The sequence below is a fragment of the Crassostrea angulata genome, chromosome 8 (assembly GCF_025612915.1).
Source record: "Crassostrea angulata isolate pt1a10 chromosome 8, ASM2561291v2, whole genome shotgun sequence".
Classification (NCBI taxonomy): Eukaryota; Metazoa; Mollusca; class Bivalvia; order Ostreida; family Ostreidae; genus Magallana; species Magallana angulata.
The window spans coordinates 35,783,785-35,803,944 of NC_069118.1; the positions used below are offsets into that span (position 1 = coordinate 35,783,785).

At 33.2% G+C, this 20,160-nt stretch overlaps 1 protein-coding gene and 1 long non-coding RNA gene across 7 annotated transcripts in view; one reads left to right on the forward strand and one right to left on the reverse strand.

Annotated features, from left to right (window-relative positions):
* The window catches only part of LOC128158169 (plexin-B-like), a 342,553-nt gene that overhangs the window by 312,737 nt on the left and 9,656 nt on the right, over positions 1 to 20,160 (forward strand). For 5 of the 6 annotated variants that reach the window (XM_052820921.1, XM_052820923.1, XM_052820920.1 and 2 more), the window contains 2 exons: positions 19,306 to 19,478; positions 19,757 to 19,914. In XM_052820921.1, the coding sequence (XP_052676881.1) occupies positions 19,306 to 19,478; positions 19,757 to 19,914 (331 nt within the window). The remainder of the gene's footprint in view (positions 1 to 19,305; positions 19,479 to 19,756; positions 19,915 to 20,160) is intronic. The other variant, XM_052820925.1, reaches the window with a different exon arrangement.
* LOC128158174 (uncharacterized) lies at positions 16,311 to 17,820 on the reverse strand. Its single transcript, XR_008239927.1, has 3 exons — positions 17,502 to 17,820; positions 16,913 to 17,016; positions 16,311 to 16,814 (listed from the first exon to the last, which is right to left on the reverse strand). It is a non-coding gene; the product is annotated as an uncharacterized LOC128158174 (long non-coding RNA).

The following is a 20,160-nucleotide window of genomic DNA, read 5'->3' on the forward strand; positions in this document are numbered from 1 at the left end:
CAAAAACGTTTCGTTGACGAATATCAAGAGCAAGGTCATTCCGTATTCTAAAAATCGGACGGAAGACCTCCTCGTTGCTCGCAACGAGATCGTGTCTAGTTACTCTTATTATTGGTTTAAGAGCTCTGCTTCTTACAGGAACTTCCAGCTTTACTTCCGACATTAACGGAAGACCCACTCGTTGCTTTGCAACGAGCTTTGCTCTAGTTATTATTAAGGTCTTCCGTTTCCAACGGAAGACCTTATAGTTTTCGTACGATTTCTTATTATTATTATTATTATTATTTTTTTCCACAAATTTTGTGCACGAGATTTCTCAAAAACTATTCGACCGATTTCGACCATTTTTTCAGAGAAGATGAGTCTTGATGTAAACTTCATACGTTTTTGAGATTTTTCCTGTCGGCACTTCCGGTACCGATTTATCGGCCATTTTGTACATTTTTACGACCTATTTTTTTGCAGAGCTGATCTCAGAAACTATCAGAGATATGACTATGAAATTTTCAGGATAGGTAGTCTATAGTCTGAAGTTGTGCACTATTATTTTGTTTTACGCCAGTGGCGCCATTTTTTGGAGCTCGCGTAGGCACGAAAATTGGGTACGAATTTTCATTCAAATTCTTCATACGTTTTCATCTGTATCTTTTTATCAGTTGATATTTTGTTAAGACATATATAACAAATATAGTAGATAATTAAACGTTCTTTCCAACAAAATCAAGAAAAAGGGGCTGGCCCCTTAAATTAGGGGCCAAGACACTCGTAAACTCTATTGCAAATAACTTAAAAACGATCAAAATTTGGTAATGCAATATAGAAGCAAAGTTGTTGATTGTAGCAATATTTATCAGGTAAAATCATTTTCACACCCATTTATGACGTAATTAGGGATTTTAAGGGGCCAAAGTACTTAAACTTTGATGCAATATATCTAGAGAAGGAGACATATTTTGTTAGGCAATGTAGAAAAGAAAATGTTTGCATTGATGATTCTAATCAATTCCACTAATCAAAACTCCAAAGTCTGTCCCCATTAAGGATCTATAGGGCTGGCCCCTAAAATATTCAATCATTTGTATCTCAAAAATGAACAACAATTTTAGATGGGTGTAAGAACAAAAAATGTTAGTATTCGTGAGAACTGTCGATTGAACTCAAGAAAAAGGGGCTGGCCCCTTAAATGAGAAGCCAAGACACTCGTAAACTATATTACAGATAACTTGAAAACAAGCAAGATTTCAAATATCTTTGGTACTTAGCCTTTTTTACAAAATTGATACCAGCGAGATTTTAGTCACTGTAAGTGATTGAGACACAAACTTTGAAAAATGATAGACAATCGATTGAAGATATATTTAACGGGTTTTCTTTTGTCAACCGTCACTTCCGGTACTCACCAGAAGAGTTCAAACAATTCATTTTTTTCACAAGTTTAACTGATTATCTTTGGTGTTTCATCTGCTATGATTAACAGTAGTGTACACTAAACATATGTATAAAAAACCCTAGCTTTTATTTTCATAAACCTCTTTTGTTCGTCCGTTTTCGGTCTCGAGACAAAAAACCTAGATTCACCAAGATCGCAGATTTGGCAGAGAATATCGATATTTCATCGTATCATATGAAAACAAAATCGGACGGAAGACCTACTCGTTACTCGTAACGAGATCTAGTTATTTTTCTTTTTTTTTCTTACAAATTTTGTGCACGCGAGTTCTCGTAAACGGCTTGGTCGATTTTTATGAAACTTTCAGATTTAATAGAAGTTGATCTGAACCTTATTGGAAATTTTTAATATTGATGACGTCATTTCCGTTTATGAGATATTGACGATTTAGTGATTTTGTGAGGGTCTGCTTGTCCATTGAACTCCTCCTAAACGGTAAAAGATATTGAGTTCAAATTTTCAGGGATGATAGACGAATGATTGAAGATATGTCTAAAGGCAATCATCAATGTGTAGCTCAAAGAGCCTAAAAGCTCGCCTGGACCCGAAAATAGAGATTTAAAAAAAGTCATGATTTTTTGTGGTTTTCTTTGTTTATCTCTTTTCTCAAAAATATTTTGTTAAAATTTCTATAGCAAAAAATGTTTATATTTATAAGAGCTTTCGTTTAATACCAAGAAAAAGGGGCTGGCCCCTAAAATTAGGGACCCAAATGGGTCTAAAGTCTTTGATTTGTAGCTCTTTACTGAGAGTTATTTTGTTATAAATTTTAAAAGCAAAATTGTTTATCTTACTGTTATGTACCCATACAATAAAATGCCTTTCTCATATGTTACGTAATTAGGGATTTTTAGGGGTCAGAAGTTCAAAACTTTGATCATCTATATCTCCTTAATGAAAAATATTTTGATCAGCACTGTAAAAGAAAAAGCGTTTAAAATGACGTTTTCAACAATATTCAACTCTCAAAATTTCGATAAACGGCCCCTAAAAGAAGATAAGGGACCGGCCCCTAAAACCTTTTTTCTCGTATATCTCCAAAACGGTAACGAATTTCTAAAGACTTGTTGAACAAAATGTGTTCAAAATTAAATGACCTTTTATTTGATATCAAGAAAAAAGGGACTGGCCCCTCAAATAAGGGGACCAAAGGGCTCTAAAGTCTTTAATCTGTAGCCCTTTACTGAGAGATATTTTGTGAAATGTTATAGAAGCAAATATGTTTATCTCACAGTAATGTATCCAAGCAATGTAACGATTTTATTATGTGTTACGTAATTAAAGGTTTTTAAGGGCCAAAATTCCAAAATTTCGATCACCCATATCTCAGAAAGGAAAAATATTTTGAAATGCAATGCAGAAGAAAAGTTGTTCAAATCAATGTTCTTAACAATATTTAACCTTAAAATTTTTTTAAACGGTCCTTATAAGGAGATAAGGGATCGGCCCCTAAAACCTTCTATCTCATATATCTTCAGAACGGAAACAATTTTCTAAACACTTGTTGAACAAAATTTGTTTAGAATTAAATGACCTTTCATTTGATATCAAGAAAAAGGGGCTGGCCCCTCAAATAAGGGGACCAAAGGGCTCTAAAGTCTTAAATCTGTAGCCCTTTACTGAGAGATATTTTGTGAAAGGTTATAGAAGCAAATATGTTTATCTCACAGTAATGTATCCAAGCAATGTAACGATTTTATTATGTGTTACGTAATTAAGGGTTTGTAGGGGGCCAAAAGTCCAAAATTTCGATCACCAATATGTCAGAAAGGAAAAATATTTTGAAATGCAATACAGAAGAAAAGTTGTTCAAATTAATGTGCTTAACAATATTCAACCTTCAAAATTTCGCTAAACGGCCCCTATAAGGAGATAAGGGATCGCCCCCTAAAACCTTCTTTCTCATATATCGCCAGAACGGTAACGATTTTTTAAAGACTTGTTGAACAAAATTTGTTTAGAATTAAATATCTTTTCATTTGATATCAAGAAAAGGGACTGGCCCCTCAAATTAGGGGACCAAAGGGCTTTAAAATCTTTCATCTATAGCCCTTTAATGAGAGCAATTTTGTAAAAGGTTATTAAGGCTAGATAAGGTATAATACGTTTATATATCCTAACAATATAATGATTTTCTCTTGCGTTACCCAATTAGGGTTTTTAGGGACCAGAGGTAAACAAGTTTGATCATTTCTATCTTAATTGGAAGAAATGCAAGTATTTAAAAAAGCAAGAGAACTTATATAAAAAGCGGTACAATAAAGCATTAGTACTTCACTCCTGTTTCCATAACATGTTTTGTTGTCGAAAATCAAAGTCGATGATGTCATATTTCATTCTAAAAATCGAACGGAAGACCTCCTCGTTGCTCGCAACGAGATCGTGTCTAGTTATTTTTTTTTCTTACGCTTTTTTGTACAAGCGATTTTTTGAAAACGACTTGACCGATTTTCGTGAAAATTTCAGATCTTGTAGATATTGATAAAAACCTTATATATAATTTTTTATTTTAATGACGTCATTTCCGTTCGGGAGATATTGACGTTTTAGTGATTTTTAGAGGGTCATTTTGTCCTGCTATCTCCTCCTAAACGAAAAAAGATATTGAATTTAAATTTTCAGGGATTGTAGACAAAAGATTGTAGATGTGTTTAAAGGCATTTGTGGTTGTCTGGCTTCAAAGGCGTCGAAGCTCGCCTGGACCCGAAAATCGAGTTTAAAAAAACGACGTAATTTTTAATGGTTTTCGTTCTTTATCTCCTTTCCTGAAAATATTTTACCATAACATATAGAGCAAATAAAATTTATATTTACAGGATCTTCCGTTTGATAACAAGAAAAAGGGGCTGGTCCCTTAAATAAGGGGCCAAAAGGGCTCTAAAGTCTTTCTCCCATAGCACTTTACTGAGAAATATTTTGTAATATGTTTAAGAAGCAAAAATGTTCATCTTTTACTAATTAAACTATACATTATAAATTTTTTATTATGCGTTACGTAATTAGGGGTTTTAAGGGGCAAAAAATCCAAAACTTCGATCGAATATATCTCAAAAAGGACAAATATTTTGAAAAGCAATATAGAATAAAAGATGCTTTGAATGATGTTTTAAACATTATTCATTCATAAAATTTTCGTTATCTGGCCCCAATAAGGAGATTAGGGGTCGGCCCCTAAAATGTCCTTTCCCAGATAGCTCTTTAACGGCAAAGAATTTCTAAACACTTGTTGAACAAAATATGTTTAATATCAAAAGAACTTTCGTATGATGCCAAGAAAAACGGGCTGGCCCTTCAATTTAGGGGCCAAAAGGGCTCTAAAGTCTTTCTTCTATAGCACTTTACTGAGAAATGTTTTGTAATATGTTTAAGAAGCAAAAATGTTCATCTTTCACTAATAAAACTATACATTATAAAAATTTTATTATGCGTTACGTAATTAGGGGTTTTAAGGGGCCAAAAGTCCAAAATTTCAATCGAATATATCTCAAAAAGGACAAATATTTTAAAAAGCAATATAGAATAAAAGATGCTTAGAATGATGTTTTAAACAATATTCAATCATAAAAGTTTCGTTATCTGGCCCCAATAAGGAGATTAGGGGTCGGCCCCTTAAATATCATATCCCAGATAGTTCAAAAACGGCAAAGAATTTCTAAACACTTGTTGTACAAAATATGTTTCATATCAAAAGAACTTTCGTATGATGCCAAGAAAAAGGGGCTGGCCCTTCAATTTAGGGACCAAAAGGGCTCTAAAGTCTTTCTTCCATAGCACTTTACTGAAAAATGTTTTGTTATATGTTTAGGAAAAATGTTCATCTCACATTTATTTAACAACATATTATAATAAATTTATCATGTGTTCCGTATTAAGGGGTTTTAACTGGGGCCAGAAGTACCAAACTCTGATAACATACCTCAAACAGAACAAATATTTTAAAAAACATTATTTTGAAAATCAATATAGAATAAAATGCTGAGAATGATGTTCCTAATAAAATTCAACCATCAATTTTTTTGTTGTTGCCCCAATAAGGAGATAAAGGGTCAAATATCAAAGTCACGGTCATATAACCTTCAAAAAATCGCACGGAAGACCTCCTCGTTGCTCGCAACGACATCGTGTCTAGTTCTTCATATTCTTCTTATTCTTCTTCATCCAAATTTGTCCAGGCCGTAACTTAAATACCCTTTGACATTAAGACTTCAAACTTGGAACATAGGTAGATGGTATTGAGAAGAAGTGCACGCCACCAAAAGTTTTGACCTTGACCTTTTTTGTTCTTCAAGGTCAAGCTTTTCATAAAAAAATATTGTCTGGACCATAACACAAGACTCCTTTAACATACAGACTTTTAACTTGTATCATGGATAGATGGTATATAACCTAAGTGAACCTTACCAAAATTTTTGACCTTGACCCAGAATTTTTATTTCAAGGTCATATTAGAAAAAACTTCATTGTTCAACTCCTGAATATACTTTTACAGGACTTCAAACTTTAAACAAAGAACAATAATAATACACTTAGGTGTACTTTTGAATAATATTTGGCCTTGACCTTGTTTTACTCAAGGTCAAATTAAGAAAAAGATAATAAAATTTTGTCTGGGTCATAACTTTAATACCCTTTAACATTAAGACTTCAAACATGGAACATAGGTAGATGGTATTGAGAAGGAGTGCACGCCACCAAAAGTTTTGATCTTGACCTATTTTGTTTTTCAAGGTCAAGCTTTTCATAAAAAATATTGTCTGGACCATAACACAAGACTCCTTTAACATACAGACTTTTAACTTGTATCATGGATAGATGGTATATAACCTAGTTGAACCTTACCAAAAATTTTGACCTTGACCTAGAATTTTTATTTCAAGGTCATATTAGAAAAAACTTCATTGTTCAACTCCTGAATATACTTTGACAGAAGGACTTCAAACTTTAAACAAAGAACAATAATAATACACTTAGGTGTACTTTTGAATAATATTTGACCTTGACCTTGTTTTACTCAAGGTCAAATTAAGAAATAAATAATAAAATTTTGTCTGGGTCATAACTTTAATACCATTTGACATTAAGACTTTAAACTTGGAACATAGGTAGATGGTATTGAGAAGAAGTGCACGCCACCAAAAGTTTTGATCTTTACCTCTTTTGTTCTTCAAGGTCAAGCTTTTCATAAAAAATATTGTCTGGACCATAACACAAGACTCCTTTAACATACAGACTTTTAACTTGTATCATGGATAGATGGTATATAACCTAGTTGAACCTTACCAAAATTTTTGACCTTGACCTAAAAATTTATTATAACTCAAATTAGAAAAAACTTCATTGTTCAACTCCTGAATATACTTTGACAGAAGGACTTCAAACTTTAAACAAAGAACAATAATAATACACTTAGGTGTACTATTGATTTATATATGACCTTGACCATATTTTACTCAAGGCCAAATTAAGAAATAAATAATAAAATTTTGTCTGGGTCTGGGTAACATATAGCTGACATCATTCTTTTTCAATTGTTAAAATTGCCCCTATATTACAATCCTTGGGGAGAAGGGGAGACATGTGTTTTTTTTGTAAAAAAAACAATACCCACTAGTTGTAGTTGTTTTGCCATTATCGCAAATCTAACATGGGTGTAAAATGCTGCGAGCGATGGACTGATGTGATGAGTGACGACACTATTGGGATTGCGAGTTGCAGTTTATAAAACAAGCATTTTCATTGGCCGTTTTAGTACCCACCCACTCTAACCTGCTAACGTGGTATTGATAATTTATGCAACAACTGCCAGATGTGTTGTTTAACTCTGTATCAGAACTGCAAAAGCTAAATCACTGCAATATTAGACTAAGAATTCTCACAATAATCGCTTCTTGTTTTTTATGGTGTTAATAATTATCAAAAACACATTTTTAAACAGGTGTTTGATCCCCATTTCATTTTTTAATCAATAAATTCAATAATTTTTAACACATCGATTTAAGATGAAGCAGTGTTTTTTTTTTTGTAGCTTATTCAAAAGAGTTTACTGTGAATACTGACAATAAATATTACATAAATTGTATTATATTGAACTGTTACCAATCAATGACACACTTCTACAAGTGTTCATGTGTTTTCAAACAAACACAAAACTTGAAATTTATGGCATGTAAACATGTTCTATTTTGGACTGATCTGTGACAAACTTTGTTTTGTAACTCAGTCTGTAGAATCATTTTATTGCACATGCCTCATCAGACAATATTTACTAACGATTTACTTGCTTTACATGCCGCTGACTTTCTCTCAAACATGCTAATAGACCTTGGATTGTAAAATAAAGATTTACATGAATATAAACAAACCACATTTCTTCATTTTATTGAGCTTGTGACGATGTTTTAAAAATTTTCAGTTCATCTAATTTTATGGCGTGTCAAACCGAATTTTCCGTGGATTTACATTTTGCAGAAAGCTTTTTTGTGAGGAAAAAAAGTCTGTTCAACTCATGCGATTTTCCACATATGATACATTATGAACGGTAACGTAAAATATATTTGTTCATTAAACAGTTTCTGACAAATTTCTTCACAATAAACCAAATAAGATTATTTGATAAGCAATGTTTAATCTATATGCGCCCATCCCTGCTTTTAGAGAACTTTTTTTTTTACTTACATTATTTACACATGTCCTAGCTTAAACATCGCCCATTTGTTATCAAATAATTCTATGTATTTTTAACTTGCAAGAACAACTTTCTGATAAGTTTTTTTTCTCCGACATTTCTTTCCAAGTGGAAGCATCATGTTCTTAACATGCATTTGATAAATGGTCGGGTCTACATAAATTTTCCAATCAGAATCTCTTTTGCAAATCGCAATTGAAATACACACCGAATAGAAAGTGTCATCACTCATTGCAATGCAACACTGTCGGTAGCATGTTAGATTTGTGATAAATGTTATTTTAAATGGGACAGATCTGATATGTGTGCTGATATTTTTCATCCTGTTTTCAATGAATAGCTAGCTTTCCAAACTTTTCTATCTTTGAAGAATTGGACAGAATTTAACATGCTACATGTATTATTAGAATGATTAGATAGCAAAGTCAAGCATATGTCAATATTGGACTAAAAGAAAACAAAGAAATATTTTAAATTGGAGATCTATAGATCTTTACAAAGGCAAACTTTATTTCGCCTCTTTTGAACAGTCATTTTCTTTTGGAAATAAGTTTGTAAGAAGAAAGTTAACTGATAAAAAAAATTGCACCAATTTGCCAATTATTTTTTTCTTGAATAATAAATAATGATTTTTAAAATTAATGAATATTCTAATTTATGCAGAAACAAAATATTGATGTTGTACTTTTAATTGTCATTAAGATTTTAGAGATCTTAATGCATTTTTCAATTAAAAAAAACAAAACAAAACAAAAAACAAATTTAACAAACAATTATAATGGTTAAAAAATTTGATATTTATTTAATAACCGGTTAATCTAATTATCTTCAATAGATTACCATCCCTAGGATATTTATACTGTTTTATAATTAGAATATTAGATATTAAGTAACACATCTGTTTATCTAAATTAAAGATGGTGTTGAGATCCACAAAATAATTGTGTATAGAGGATGAAAGTGCAAGCAGCAGAGACCATGCAGATTAAAAATCCATGGATTCTCTTTTTACTGCAGATGATTTCAACTCTATATTAAAAAGAGATCAATATTTTGAATCATTATAACCGTTTGAGGAATATATATTTAAATCACCTTGTCCATCCATCTATCTGTCTATCTGTGCAATCATGATCTGTCCATATCTTTCTAATGGAGATACAGTAAAACTCGTTTAGTACGAACACGGATATTGCGAATTCACAGATATAGCGAAGTCATCTTGGATCCCCAACTATGTAAATTTAATCAATTTCTAATACGGTTATAACGAATTTCGGATATAGCGAAGTAATTTCTTGGGTCCCAGTGACTTCGTTATAACCGAGTTTTGCTGTACATTGGAAGTTCTTACTTCACACAAAGATTGCTTACCACCCGTGGGTGTGTCTTGATTTTAACCCAAGGTCATTATAGCAAGTTCAAGGTCATTGAAAGGAAATGTGCAAATTTTTTGTCCGATCTGTATCTTTGTTATGGAGAAATATTGAAAGTTAGAGTTACTTCACACAAAGAATGCTTATCACTTAAGGGTGTGTAAGGATTTCGACCCAAGGTCACTTCTACATCACATAAAGATTTTTTATGACCAGAGGGTGTGTCATGATTTCGACTTAAGTACAGTTTTGCAAGCTCAAGGTCATTTTAAAACAAAATGCAGAATTCATGTCTAGGCAGCATATCATATAATGGAAAATGATTAAAACTAAAATTTGACACAAAGAATTCTAGAGACCAATAAATATGTCCTGATTGTAAGCTTTGTCATTTTTGCAAGTTCAAAGTCACTATAAAAAAAAAGAAGCATCCATTACTTTCCAATAGAGAAATACTGCTGGTGCCATATAATATATTGCGGGGTTCAAAATATAATATTTACATTCTACTGTGTTTTTCCATTAAATTCCGTGATGTTTAAATGCCTCTAAATGCAACAAGTAGTCAAAGGTCAAATTGACGAGTTTTATTATGACGTCACAAACGTTGAACGCTGTAAACTGCAACGTCACAAGCGAAAATCAAAGTTCACGGTTATGGCTGTTACTGTGGCTCTTCCATTAATATTAACTTACCCTTAGGATAAGATAGGAATTTTAAGGTATGAATCACATTTGCAGACAAGGCAAGAAGTTAAAAAAAAATGTAAATATAAGCATTAAATCATGATTTTTTGAAGTATACACTCTCATAACTGCAGCGGTGTGTGCATACAAATTTTCATAACGCGCTAACGCGCGTTACTCAATTTGTATGCACACACCGCTGCAGTTATGAGAGTGTATACTTCAAAAAATCATGATTCAATGCTATAATATGACACTGGTACTTGAGCTATTATATTTTGTAGTGTGGGGTATCATTTGTGAGCTTGTTCACAGTACCTATAGTTTAAATTCATTATGTGAAGTTTTGCAATTCATTAATTCAATAGTGTTTCTAGTAAAAGTTATGATTTTTTATTAATATACATAAACCTTAAAATTTGAAGTCTTTGGGAATTGTATATAAACAAATGTACCCCTACCATAATTAAAGATGTACATGTATACCTTTGATGCATTTGCTGTGTCTTTGATAAAATTGGAATATCATGAGGGTACCTATATCAAAGACATCAAGAACAAGCAAAATGAATCCTAAATGTATATTTGTATCCATTTACTAGGAGCTGTATTTCACATCATCTTTTTTCAGCTAGATCCAGTTGGTTACAAGGTTTTTTTTTTTAATAAGATTCATCTGTGTGATTATGATGTTATCGTATTTAAAATAGAGCAAAGCTAATTTAGCAAAACAAGCAATGTTTCAGTGATATATAATTATTATAGTAACATGAAAATGCACATTTTCCGTAAAAGTATTTTGTAACCTTGCTCGAAATTTGAAACCAAATCAGAAGGATGTACAAAATTGTCGATTAAGGTAGATCTGATGGGTAATTGTTAACTATTCAGCCTACTAAAAACATGCAAATCAAAGTCCAGTTGGCCTTCATCATTATAAACTGATGTTGTTTATCTGGTGTGAACTTGCTTAAAGCTTACATAAATTCATAAAAGCATTTGGTCGCCATATTAGTTTCGATCGCTCCTCTACTGCCACTGGCCATGGGGTATATATACCGGTTGAGAAAGTTACGGTCGGTTGCTTTTCCGATCGAGGTATTCGCGTTGCATGGACTTCTAAATGCGTGAACTACACTTGTAGTAAAATGTAGTAATAAAGAATAAAGAAAACAACAATCAATGAAATACTAAATATATTTTTTATTCTTTGAAAGGATGTCCAAGGTATCCGTATTATTTTGCACAGACATTGCTGCCTTAATTCGCATGCACATCAAACTCGTGTGTCGTTCATACAGAGTGCATAACGTTTGCATCTTCTTGAAAACCCTGGCGACACTACATCCAACACAGTAGCTTAATGATAGTAAATCCAAGAAAGTAACAACGTTTCCATCCGTTCCTACAAAAACGCCCCATTTCTAAAATCCATGCGATATTTGACATTGCTCTATCTGCCACAGTGTGTGGTTTGCGCATGTGTGATGTTATAACATACACAGGAAAACGGTCTCCAATTATCAAGGAATTTTTGACGTATCTGCGCCTGGATTTCAGTCTGTCTTGTTTCTTGTTTCGTTGTTTATTGGATATATCTTGCCAGTGAAATGGTTGTCATATTATTTTTGTTCAAAACGCGTTTTTACAAGCCTAAGCCCTTTTCGTCCAAGGTAACATGTTCGGGTGTATGAAATTCCTGAATGTGGTGAAGCATGAATATTGCTCTTGGCTTTATATAGGGAGTGTGTAGCGTTGAGCAGAACAATAGAAATCGACAACAAATATGGCGGTAGTCAGAGATAAAAGGGAAATAATGCGTATTTATGAATTCATGTCTGACAGCCTTAACCTTTCATAGAATTATTCCTTAGTACCACATGTGTCATGTGACATGCATTTCACTAAGCATTCTGCCATCATCCTTCATTTATGCGAAAATATTACTTGTAAGTTGTGTTTTCAATTAATGTTATTTTTTATTGCCACATTTTTCCTCAACGGGTTTTTTGGTGATAAAAAATGTCAAACAATATGTAAACCAAACAAATCAAGTGCAACCTATTTATTTTCTTCATATGTATTACCCTGCGAATCTTATTGTCATTTAAATTGAGACCACATGGTTTATTTGACCGTTTCAGTTTTGCAGTAAAAATCGTGCCTCCTGTTTATAGTCTATTTCCTAGAATATACTTGTAGTCAAATATAAAATCTACTAGATGTTTATTTTAAATGTTTAATTTTAAAATTTATCTTCATTAATTTTAGGATAAAATGAGTTCAAGAAATAAATGTGACAATAGAAAATATAGGGGTTTTTTTTGCTGTTGCAACAATTAACATGCTTACATGTAGTAGAAATCCTCCCGAAAGATTAATTTTCAATCCACGCCTGACCTAGTAATCGAATCAATAGTGAAACATACTATACTATTTTATGCAGAATATTCTTTGAAAATGGCTCGATATACTAAGTTTTAATACAGAATAGACACCCATTCATTTTTAGCTCACCTGAGCTAAAAGCTTAAGTGAGCATTTTTGATCAAAATTTGTCAGTTGTCTGTCGTTGTTGTCTTTGGCGTTGTTGTAAACTTTTCACATTTTCATCCTCTTCTTCAGAACCACTGGGCAGATTTCAACCAAACTTGGCACAAAACATCACTGTGTGAAGGGGATTCACGTTTGTTCAAATGAATGGCCACACCTTCTTTAAAGGGGAGATAATTCAGAATTATTAAAGATTTGTTGGCATTTTTCAAAAATCATCTTTTCAAAAACTATTTGGCCAGAAAAGCTGTAACTTGTATGGAAACATCCTCATGTAGCGTAGATTCAAGATTGTCTGTCCCCGGAGGTAGGGTGGGGCCACAATGGGGGATTGATTTTTACATAAGAATGTATAGATAAAACTAAAAAAAAAAAAATAATCTTCTTTTCAAAAACTTTTTGGCCAGAAAGCTTAAACTTGTGTGGAGGCATCCTCAGATAGTGTAGATCCAAGTTTGTTCAAATCATAGGTAGGTTGGGGCCACAATTGGGGTCAAGTTTTACATAACTGTCATGGAAATATTTAGAGAAAATCTTTAAAAATCTTCTTCTAACAAACTATTAAGCCAGGAAAGCTCAAACTTGAGTGGAGGCATCATCAGTTAGTGTAAATTTAAGTTTGTTCAAATCATGGTCACCGGGGATAGGGTGGGGCCACATAAGAATGTATAGATAAAATCTAAAAAAAAAAAATAATCTTCTTTTCAAAAACCTTTTTGGCCAGAAAGCTTAAATTTGAGTGGAGGCATCCTCAGATAGTGTAGATTCAAGTTTGTTCAAATCATAGGTAGGTTGGGGCCACAATGGGTGTCAAGTTTTACATGGAAATATTTAGAGAAAATCTTTAAAAATCTTCTTCTCACAGACTATGAGGTCAGAAAGGCTCAAATTTGAATGGAGGCATCCTCAGTTAGTGTAAATTTAAGTTTGTTCAAATCATGGTCCCTGGGGGTAGGGTGAGGCCACAATGAAGATATCAAGTTTTACATAGGAATATATAGAGAGAGAAAATCTGTAAAAATCTGTCAAAAACTTTTTGGCCAAAAAAGCTCAAATTTGAGTGGAGGCATCCTCAGATTGTGTAGATTCAACTTTGTTCAGATCATGGTCCCCGTGGATAGGGCGGGACCACAATGGGGGGGGATCAAGTCTTACACAGGAATATATAGAGAAACTCTTTTAAAATCTTCTTCTCACAAACTATTAGGCCAGGAAAGCTCAAATTTGAGTGGAGGCATCCTCAGATAGTGTTGATTCAAGTTTGTTCAAATCATGGTCCCCGGGGATAGGGTGGGGCCACATTGGGGAGATCAAGTCTTACACAGGAATATATAGAGAAAATCTTTAATAAATATCCTCTTCTTAAAAACTATTAGGCCCAGAAAACTCAAATTTGAGTGGAGGCATCCTCGGATAGTGTAGATTTAAGTTTGTTCAAATCATGGTCACTGGGGGAAGGGTGGGGCCACAATGGGGGGATCAAGTTTTACATGGGAATATAGAGAGAAAATCTTTAAAAATCTTCTTCTCAAAAACTATAAGGCCAAAGAAGCTCAATTTGGAGTGGAAGCATCCTCAGTTAGTGTTGATTCAAGTTTGTTCAAATCATGGTCCCCGGGGATTGGGCAGGGCCACAATGGGGGATGAATTTTTACATAGTAATATATTTAGAAAACTTAAAAATTTTCTTGGAAAGTTTTCAGTCCAAAAAGCAGTAAATTGTGTTAAAGCACGAGTCGTGCAGAATAAAATTTGATCAAACTTTGATTTCCAATTAGGCCATAAAGTGTGGGGGGTGGGGGGGGGGGGGGGGTATATAGGAATAGAGAAAAATCTTCTTACAGGTACAACAACAAAAGGGGTTTGATATTCACCACAAAAGTATGAAGATAAAAATTGGCAGATAAAAAAAAAAATTGAGCAAAATCTACTGTACTTATTTGTCAAGATATTTTGATTTTGATACTGTAATTCTAATTTGATCCAAGTTAAGGCAGTTGTTGCTCAGGTGAGCGATGTGGCCTATGGGCCTCTTGTTTAAAAAGCATGGTAATGCCCAACAAATGCATCAATCATGGCTATGATTTTATTAAGCAACCCAATTTTATATTTTCAACCACGTGTAGAGTGGTTGATACCGTTGAAAATAAACAATAAAGATTAGTTTAAATAACAGCTAGATGATTACATATAACATACTAGTATATCTTAATAAATTTTCAGGTTTTAACATAAATCAAAGAAGGATATGATATGAAAAATGACCAATACTTACATATTTTGAGAATATTATCCAAACACATATACTTTCGCTCGAAATTCACAGGAACTGAATAAATTTCAAGGAAGTCTCGAGAACTTTCATTCGAGCACCTCTGGATTTATTACAGACTTAGAAACAATAAAGAAAACATTATGAACACAATGCATTGGTGTGCATGTCATCTATTGTACATAAAGCCCATTGATTCTCTTCATTTTTAGGTCATCTTAGTTGCTCAGGTCAATTATTACTATTTTAAGCTCAACTGAGCTGAAAGTTCCAGTAAACTAATCTGATCACATGTTGTCTGTCTGTCCGTAAACTTTTCACATTTTCAACATCTTCTCCAGAACCATTGGGCCAATTTTAACCGAACTTTGCACAAAGCATCCTTAGGCAAAGGGGATTCAAAGTTGTGAAAATTAAGGATCACGCCCTTTTACAAAGAATTAGGATTTATTGAAGAGTTTTGAGAAATCTTTAAAAATCTTCTCAGAAACCAATCAGCCAGGAAAGCTGAAACTTGCGTTGAAGCATCCTCAGGTAGTGTAGATTCCAAGTTGTGAAAATCATGACTCCCGGGGATAGAATGGGGCCACAATGGGGGGGGGGGGTTCAAATTTTTACATAGGAATATATAGTGAATAGTCTGTTAAAATCTTCTTCTCAGATACAAGGAAAGCTGAAACTTGTGTGGAAGCATTGTCAGGTTGTGTAGATTCAAGTCTGTTCAAATCATGATCCTCGGGGGATAGAATGGGGTCATAACAGGTGGGAGGTGGGGGGGGGACAAACTTTTACATAGGAATATGTAGAGAAAAATCTTAAAGTCTTCTAAAAAGAAAACCATTTGCCTAGAAAGCAACTCCAGATAGTCTGGATTTTAATTCGTTAAAATCAAAATTTTGAGGAGTAGGGTGGGGCCACTTTGGAAATCTACTTGTACTAAGGAAAACAATTTAATTATTTACAAAAACTGAAATGTTATCATATATGGTTTTACTTATATGCAAGCATTTTGACATATTGCTGATTCTTTAAAATTGTTTAGACTTTGGCTCCTGGACAATTCTTAGGCATCATAAGGGGTTCAGAGTGTGATGTATACGTACGTTTATATCCCATTTATAAACAATTGTTTAGGATTTGTTTGATAACTGCAACACTCAACATGTAATATGACTATTAAATCACTCTGTTTGAAAAGAGACTAGATCAGAAACACAAGAATATCCAAGGGGGGGGGGGGGGACTTTTATTTATGTAATGTAATGTAATATATGTAATAAATACCACATTGTCCACATATTTTTTATTATGACTCCATTAGGCTGATTTTATCATGCCTATTGTTGCTCAGGTGAGTGATATGGCCCATGGGCCTTTTGTTGGTTTAAAACATCTATAGGATTAGAGGAACATTAGGCTGTTTAAAATTAATTCTACGTTTAATGTCACATGAAAATTTAAAACCTAAGAGGGAGGGAGGAAAAAAATAAACAAAAATTTTAAACGTGTGTATTTACATTCAGTTATCAATACATCAACACTGTCATATATTACATATAGTAGAATTCAGCCTATGTTAATTTTTGCATTTTCCAAGCAAATACTTTTGTGTAATTTATTTTTATATTCTCTCTGTGGGTACATCATGTATACTGGTCAAGAAGTGGAATGACTTGCAAGCACATCAAGTGGTACATCCAATGGATTTACATCAATACACACATAGCAATGGAGGGAAAACTTTTTCTTTTCAGGGAAAATGTTGTGCAACACAAGTGATTCACAGATTATCTACAAACAAAATAATGACATTATTTCATACATTTTCATAATGACACATTTAAAAAAAAAACATTTCAGAGTTGTGTTGTAAGATTCACTGTACCTACTTCTAAGAACTCAAGACAGGGTTCTTGAAATAACTGCCACCCTACAAGTGTATTCCACTTCTTTCCATTCTTCCACTTTAGCTGGGCCACCTGTTAGTTTCTTACTATTATGTATTATGAATGAATTATTATTCCTGAACATGTAGATACATTTCAAATGAAAGGGATTTGCAGTCATTATCATGTCAGAACTCTTATCTAAATCAGTAAATTATGCTGACTTAATGCATAGCTTCGTTTCAAGGTATTACATTCATAATTATTATATTTAAAACCAAATATTGGTAGTTCGAACACTAAAATCTTAGTATGATTTTATAGGGTCATTCACCTTTGAAATTGAACTAAAGTTAAAAAGGAACAAATTTATCACATCTTGAAGCTAACATTGAAGTCTATGGAGAAAGGGATAATTTTTTAAGTCTTTTTATATCTTTTCAGTACAGTGGTGGTAAGAAATAGCTAAGCTTTCCCCTTCTTAAAAAAATGCAAAAATAACTTAACCCTACACATTTTGAGTTTTTGTTAAATAAGATGGGTATTCATTTCAGTTGTCGATGGATCACTTAAATAACTATATACAACAAACCCCGTTTTTGCCTTTTTGGGCGGAAGTTGGTTCAGCATGGTTCAGGCTCTGTGACTTGACAACCAACATTAAACAATCTCGAAATAAGATTTTTACTGCCAACTTCGATCATGTGTTTGTCCGATCCATTATTGTGTTTTTTTCTTTTACTTTGATAGTGGCGTAGACTCTCATTTGCTTCGTATTGTGAAAACTGAATACCTCAATGCTGTCTTTGAGCATGTTTTTCTCTCAAACAGGATATAGAATTCCGTTGCTAAATGAAAACCCAAACCGGAATGACTTTTTCAAATCCGGATTTGATTGTTTTTTCAAAATGACAATTCGCCGAAACCTACGCGCACAGGTTACGTTAAATGTAGAATTAATATTGAACAGCCCTAATTGTGCAATTTATTACCATATCCCCCCCCCCCCCAGTGAAAATGTATTTACCGATAATATTTCAAAATGTTATTCTCTTCATACACAGTAGGGGCAGATAAACTGAATGCATGGTTATGATATTTATGAAACCCTCTACCTAAATTGTGAAATTCATGACTCCTGGGTCAGGGGTTCAGGACCCTTGGATAGGGCTAGTATAGTGATAATGTAATGAATTTATAAATATTTAAGTCTGTAATTTCACAGTTGTGGTAGATAAACTAAATGCATTGTTATTATGTACATCATGTACTGTTGTATGGTTCTTAAATTGTGAAGTTCACTGCCCATTTGGCAGGGGTTAATTGAGGGTTTTTTGGGGAGGGGGATCACTTGGGTAAAATATTACTGCCATGTTTTAGTAAATCTACTTTAAATTTCTGTGCATTGTATTCTTGTAGAAATCAACTGTATGCATGTTGTGGGCATTATAAATAAAACTGAATATAATAATTGAATGGCCATTAAAGGCCGTCAGGTGTTTTTTTTAACCAAAAATTTATAATTTTTGGCACCTGGAGCTAGGGTATAAATAATTTGAGATTCTTCCGATTCTATCCTCCCCCTTTTTTTAAGTGTGAAGTAGGGATTAGGCTCCAAAATGAAGCTTAAACCCCTCTGACAGGTCAATCTAAGGGCTATGATACTTAGGTGACAGACAAGACCTGTAGGCCTCTTGTTGTTATGTAAAAGAGCCTGTTCACACACAAGAAAGAAATTAAATGTTAATACCTTTAAAAATCCTTGATAATGCCTAAATCATCAAAAAAATGATCCAAACCATTAACACTAATCAACAAATGTCAATTTTATTCACTCAGGATCGAAAATTGTTAATTTCTTAGTAGATTTTCTACACTGTTGTTTTATTATCTGTGGGCATCAATTCTCATGAATTTTATAAGAATCACAGTTTCAAGAACATGTTGATTTGTGGCCAATGAATCTATCAATTAATACAAATACATGTATGTTATTGAAAATTAGCACTTCATGCAATGAACATTAAACTTCGTAGATCAACTCAACACTAAAATCCACAAAAACTGGTATTCAACAAATATTGATAAAACCACTGCAATTCATTGCAAAAATGGGACACAAATCAATGTTGTTGGCTTTTATCAAATGTGAATTGTCCAACTAAGGGAATAAAATCTCTGTAACCATTGGATCTAGCTGACAAATATTAGGGTGAATTGTCTAATTGGTAATCTACCTTAAGATTCCAGGTTTAGAATCATGTTGGCATTTGTATGGTTAAATTTAGAAATGATGAGTATAAATGTATTACTTTAATGTTAATCATTAATAACTGATTCAGATTAGTTGTTATAGTGACTAGAATGTTCTGTGTATTTCATTGTTGATGTTTTAGGGTCTTTACATTCCGCTGGATTTGCTTTCACAGTAAATAGAGAAGCTCAGCCAATCACACGAACAGAGAGTGAAGTTGGTTGCAAATACTGGCATCTTGTCAAACAGGATGACTTAAACACAGGCATCAAGATCAGCTCAGAGGTTTTCTTAACTCGTTTGCTTGCTACAAAGGTGAGCCAATCACTTATAAACATGCACACTATGTGTCAGTGAGATTTTTAAAAATGTCAAATTTGAAAGATGGAAACATTTTTTGGATAACGTGTTTTAAACTTAAATTATGCAGAATTTACAATATGTTCACATTTATATACTTCTCCAAAAGGTACATGTTTTTCTGTTTGTTACAGAGATTACCACTGCGAGCATGTTTTTGAGTTTAATAAATTGAGGTAAAGCTATACTACATCTCTATAACCACATTGTCACAAACTTTGTTTCTTTTTTAGGGAACACTGAAGAAGTATGTTGATGACTTTTTCACAATAATTCTAACTGCTAATGAGAGCATACCTCCAGTCATCAAGTCTTTGTTTGATTTTCTTGATGAGGCAGCAACAAAATACGAGGTTGAACCTGAAGTCGTGTACAACTGGAAGTGCAATAGGTGATTGTATGAACTGTATTTGTTATCTTACAACAGCTTCATACATTTTCTGATTGATTTCAAAAGAAAATCATGCATGGTGATTGTTGTGCATGATTCGTCATCCAAAAATTGTAGGATACTCTTGCATGTCTCAAGATTTTCATCAAAAACTGCTTGCAGACAACCCATAGAAGCAAGTATGATTAAGTGTGACTGAGGCTTTAAGTAAAATCTATGCTCAAGGTCTTTGAAGTTGTCAAAATA